Source organism: Abrus precatorius, unplaced genomic scaffold, assembly GCF_003935025.1.
Source record: "Abrus precatorius isolate BTA unplaced genomic scaffold, Abrus_2018 Scaffold9, whole genome shotgun sequence".
Classification (NCBI taxonomy): Eukaryota; Viridiplantae; Streptophyta; class Magnoliopsida; order Fabales; family Fabaceae; genus Abrus; species Abrus precatorius.
The window spans coordinates 26,787,282-26,793,281 of NW_020874439.1; the positions used below are offsets into that span (position 1 = coordinate 26,787,282).

The 6,000-nt window shown below is 32.2% G+C and overlaps 1 protein-coding gene across 1 annotated transcript in view; it reads left to right on the forward strand.

Moving 5' to 3' along the window:
• The window catches only part of LOC113851121 (BEACH domain-containing protein C2-like), a 49,338-nt gene extending 44,544 nt beyond the window's left edge, over positions 1–4,794 (forward strand). Inside the window, 4 exon segments of the mRNA XM_027481603.1 lie at positions 1,646–2,009; positions 2,844–3,628; positions 3,809–3,931; positions 4,473–4,794. Of these exon segments, the coding sequence (XP_027337404.1) occupies positions 1,646–2,009; positions 2,844–3,628; positions 3,809–3,931; positions 4,473–4,547 (1,347 nt within the window). The 3' untranslated portion in view covers positions 4,548–4,794.
• Positions 4,795–6,000: the final 1,206 nt, after the last annotated feature.

A 6,000-nucleotide genomic window follows, 5' to 3' on the forward strand; every position in this document is an offset into this window, starting at 1 on the left:
AAATTAAATTGTCCTTTTAACATAAAATTGAAAACTATATAATGCTGAAAAATATTATGAAGAAGATATAATTTATATGTATAATTGTTTAACTCCTAATTAATAAGATATATAACATTATTATAAGCATTGTACTTTTTTCTCTTTTTGTTTCATTCCTTTGGTCCTTTATCACAATAACTTAAAAAGTGTAAGAATAGTATTTTTTGTTTTTGTCGTTTATTTATTCATTTTAGCATTGCAAACCAGAATTTGTTTAAAAGGATAAAAATTCCAGATGACACAAAATTGATAACAGGTATATCTTTCATTGGCTAAAATAGGATATACTCTAAATTTAAACTGAAATGTGCGTGTAATTCAAATTTCATTTCAAAATTAAGCACCCATGAGAACGGGCATTTTCCCACTTTTACCCCCCAATTCCACTTAATTTAAATGGTTATAAGCAAATCACTATAATAAAATGAAATTTAAATTGAACTACATGAAAGAAGCACCGAAATATCTTTATTTATATTTTTTTCTTATTTTTATTACCAAAATTGTGTTCAGTAGCTTGTACAATGAATGAATAAATTTATTAATAAAAATTATAAGTTTCAAATAAAAAAAAAGTTATTTTCCATATTTTCTAGACAAATATTTTAAAACTAAATAAATGAAAACAAGTTGGCATTTTTGTAATTAAAAGTAACAATAGAAATGAAAACAGAAAACATTCTCTTAAACTAAATGGCCTTCAAACTTTTTACATTTGGAAATGGTAACATCAAATGAGTAACGTGATAACATCTATATAACATCAAATGACGTTGATTGATTATTTGATATACTTGATAAATTTTTTTTCAATTTTTGGGTAATTTTAAGAATTTTCAGAAGTTGTTGCACGTATATATTTACGTATATTTTGGTTATCAATTAAACATAAGAATGGATTTGATGGCCAAGTATGGAGTTGACTGTTATTTTAACAAATCTCAAGGTATGGAATGAATTTACCCTTTCTTTTTTATCAAGGAGCAAAATAAGGTAGTAATAGTGATGATGAGAAAGAAACAATGCTCCAACATCCCCTCACCTTTTCATGAGTTCTAATCACAACCCCATTTCTAGCAGAAGTAGTTATTTAGCTCCGAAACTATATAATTAGCAGTAATTTCTCTAAACTACTGGTAACTACTAGCAATCATGTCCTATGTTCAAAAAAGTTTTATTTAACAGATTTTAATAAAAATCTTATCTAAACAACTGACAGAAGTGCTTTAACATCCTCCATCCAAATGTTCCATTGGTCAAAACAAACTCAAATACTTGAGATCAATATCTCCCAGTCTATCTTTGAAGAATGTTGTGACAAAAAGAGAGGAATAATGAACCTGGGTTAGACACAGCCCAAATCAAAAAGGCCCCTTTTATCTGTTTTAAGTATTACTATTAATATTCTTGTTCATTAGTGTGTTCATTATTAGCGTTTACGTAAATACAGGAGGGAGCCTCTCTATGTTTTAAGATTTGTTCAAAAATTTTCGGTGATGAAATGTTCAAATAAATGCTCTTAATGTTGTTTGACGTTTCCTCAAGTATCAATGATCAATGCATGTGATTATAATAATATCGTATATATTTCTTTGTATATCAGACAATATTCCGCAACCCAAAAGTAGTCAAACCATATGTTGTTCCATCCCCTGAACTCTGCAATCTACCTGCGGCTGCCATCCACGCATCTTCAGATATGGTTGTAGTTGTTGATTTGAATGCACCAGCAGCTCATGTGGCACAGCACAAGTGGCAACCCAATACACCTGACGGCCAGGGTACTCCATTCCTCTTTCAGCATGGAAAGGTTACATCAGGCTCTGCTGGTGGGACACTTATGCGCATGTTCAAAGGTCCTGGGACTGGTGAACAGTGGCAATATCCTCGAGCATTGGCTTTTGCTGTTTCTGGAATTAGAAGCCAAGCTATAGTTTCTATAACATGTGACAAAGAAATTATTACTGGTAAATCTGGATGAGCTAGGATTTTTAAGATATGCCGCCACTATTAGTTAGCAAAGAAATTATTACTGATAATCTTTTCTATAAGAAAAGTAGTTAGTATAAAATAAGAACCATTAGTGTTGATTATACTCATGCCTGGCAACATAGGGAGTTATTAGTAATACCATTAATCAATTTTAACTTTTATCAAGGGGATTTACATGTAGGATTTTCAGGAATTTTACAGTACTTGCATAGCATTTGGTATTTCCTTTGTTTGTTCTAGTATTTCTTAGAAAAGACAGCAAATTGTATCTCACATTGAAGCTATGCACTAGTACCCATTTTGTTCAGTAAAAGAGAAAATTTGTTAAGAAAAATATTTAGGTACAAGAATAAGGAGGGTAAAGTTATTTAGATATAAAAAAATTAAATTAAAATGGTTCCAACCTCTTCCAGTATTTTCTGGAAAATACCCATTAATTGAAGCAATCTATTGAATTTAGCCAAATCATTTAATAGAAACTTTAATTATACTGGCATTTTAGCAAGTTTGATTGATATTTGTTATTGGAACTTGTCTTCAACAACAAAATCATAGGCATATATGGTTATAAAATCCAAAACCATTGTAAACTCTTATTATCGATGAAACCATTTACTACCTATAAAAGATGACAGTTGGGCATGAGAAATCCTTTTCCTAGGAAATATTTCTTTTTCGTATTTTGGATTATATTATCCTCTCCTCAGCTCTTACACAGCATTTAAGAAACTTGCACCATATTTGTACCAGTTGCTTTCTATACTGACTGAGTATTTTACATCTAACTTGAACTTTTGACTTCTAATCAGGCGGGCATGCTGATAACAGTATTAGGGTAATATCCTCAGATGGAGCAAAAACCTTAGAAACAGCCTATGCACACTGTGCTCCTGTAACTTGCCTTGGTCTTTCACCGGATAGTAACTACTTGGTAACAGGATCCCAAGATACAACAGTATTAATATGGAGAATACATAGAGCAGTTACATCTCGCTCAAGTGTCATATCAGAATCTTCTACTGGGACTGGCACAATGCCTTCAACCAGCAGTAGTTCTTCATCACATTTGTTGATAGAAAAGAATCGAGGACATCGTATTGAGGGTCCTGTACAAGTACTTCGGGGGCACCACAGTGAAATACTCAGCTGTTGTGTCAGCTCAGATCTTGGAATAGTTGTTTCATGCTCCCATTCATCAGATGTTCTCTTGCACTCTATAAGAAAGGGACGTTTAATCAGAAGGCTGGATGGTGTGGTGGCCAATACTGTCTGCCTTTCCTCAGAAGGGGTTGTCATGGCTTGGGATGAATTGCAGCATATTCTCAGTACCTTTACACTTAATGGTGTTCTGATTGCTAAAACAGAATTATCTATCTCTAGCAGCATTAGTTGCATGGAAATTTCTGTCGATGGGAGGTTTGCTTTGATTGGAATAAGTTCTCGAGAGAATGGAACCTATAATAACAATTGGAATTTTCAATTGAATAAGTCAGGTATTGTCGATTTTTATTCAGAATCACAAGAAACACAAGAAAGCAACAGAATAAATGCTGCATCACCATCAATCTGCTTCCTGGATTTGCACACTTTGGAGGTACAATATTAAGATGTTTAAGTGGAACTGACAAAAAAAAAAAAAAAGAGAGAAACAAATCTTTTAAGGTGTTCTGCATTCTGATTCTTTCAAACCTCAGTAGTACTGTTGCCATCCTACTGTGCATCGTCTGTGGACTTTTTTTCAATGCTAACCACCGTCCTTTGCTATCTTATGTAGGTATTTCATGTATTGCAGATGAGAGAAGGACAAGATATCACAGCTCTTGCTCTAAATAAGGATAACACAAATCTTTTGGTTTCAACTTTGGATAAACAATTGATTATCTTCACTGATCCAACTGTAAGTTAAATCACTCTTAATAAGGATCATTGTCAAATATCAATCATGCTTACAAGTGAATTACTGTTTTGAAATATTCAATGAGTTGTTGGATTTTGTTTTTCGTCTGATTCTTGTAAATTGGCTAAAGGGGTAAACTTTTATATTTCACTTGCCTTTCTTAAAAGAATAAGCACCGTAGCACATTATTTGTAATCTCACAATTCACACCTACGTATTGTGGTAGATTTTGACATTTTTATGTGCCTGTTGGACTCACTCAGTCGCTCACAAAAAAATTCCACCACATTGCACTAGCAAGTGTGGCGTGACTTTGAATGGTGTACAACTTCCATTCATTCTAAAAATTTGATATAGAATCATATTAGATTTTCATTCCTTAACAAAGATCAAAGCTGTGAATTTTTTCTATGCATGATCTGCATCATCCAAAATATTTTTCCTTCAATCCACCATAATTATATTAAAAATTACGTCCTATAGATGTTCTGTTAAAACCTACTCTATATGTCTGGTTACTCTTGCTGCTTATTGCTTGCAGTTGAGCTTGAAAGTAGTCGATCAAATGCTCAAGCTTGGCTGGGAAGGTGATGGACTTAGGCACCTCATAAAATGATAGCCTTTAGGGCATTGGAAAGTGGATTACAGATCTATTTTACATAGTAACTATTAGGAAAATAGGATGGGGTTATAGGTTTCCCGTTTGTAAGCATGATGGTTTCATCTCTATGGTTTAGAGATGTCTTGTATCATATGTAACAACTAACACTTACCCCCATACTAGTACTAGGTTATTAGATTTAGCATAGGATTGTTTGCTTTACCAGTCATGCTGAAGTATTAATATCCGACAAGCTTTTTACTGAGGTGTGAACCAATACAGTTTTGTTCTTTAATATTTTATTATAGTGAATGAAATTATAAATAGCTGTTCTTTCTTGTAATACTTTTCAGACGTTGAGGCTCAGCAGCGTTCTGCTGAGGCACCCGCCTTCAATATTTTTTTGATATTAATAAAACATTTCAATACAATAGAATGACGAATTTATCAGAGTTTATTCTGAAATAATATTGTGATAATTCGTGATACTACTAACGACTAATTAATTTATTCAAATATAGCTACTTGCTGTTAGGTTAACAAGTGATTCTAAAATTGAGCTGCAAAAAATTTGGGTAGGAGTACAATTTTCATTTTTTCATATAGTATTTGAAAAAAAGGAAAAGAAAAAACACCTTGCCAACGAATTTGTAACTTAATAAACACTTGTCCTAGTCTCAGAGCCTAGTAGATTGTGAATTCACTACTATATGTTTTTTTTGTGCAATATATCCCTCTGCATGCTTAATTAGTTAATGGCAAACACTAATTTTGTACTCACTAAATTTGTTAAGGACTAAACCTAAAAACAAAAATTTAGGGACAAAAAGCTTGTTTAAACTTACAAATATTTACATATTTGTGTTCTTCAAGGGACTCCTCAATTATTGAAAATTGGATATTTCTTTTTGAAGTTTCAAATTTAAATTCTATTGAATGTATACTACTCAAATTCTATTGTATTATAAGAACTGAGGGAAAAAGTTATCCCAAGTGTTCTGGGGGACGAATCTTCGCTCAAACAATTGAAAAATAATGTAGCTTTGGCTACAAGAATTTGTTAGCGAAATTGGAACGTTAATACCGTCAGCTAAATTTTTTTACATTGAGTTTAGGTTGTTGAGACGCACCTACTAATTTATTTCTACACTGAACAATTTAAATCTTCAAAATATCTAAAGACTGGGCATTTCTTATAAGACGATATTGGCATATATAATTCTATCCAAAATAACTATGCATGTTATTTGAGATTTATTTTTGCAAAAGGACACAATTGTCCAATTTACATTTTTCCTTCTAATAATCATGTTCAGCAATAGAATAAAAAATACATTACTATTACCTTGGTTGTTCACAATAATAATCTAACAATTCATATCGATGAATTTTGATACACTTCCCTTTTATTGAACTACTTTGAGCTTCTCTGTAGAGTTTGGATTGTCTAAATATCTCTTCTAATCCC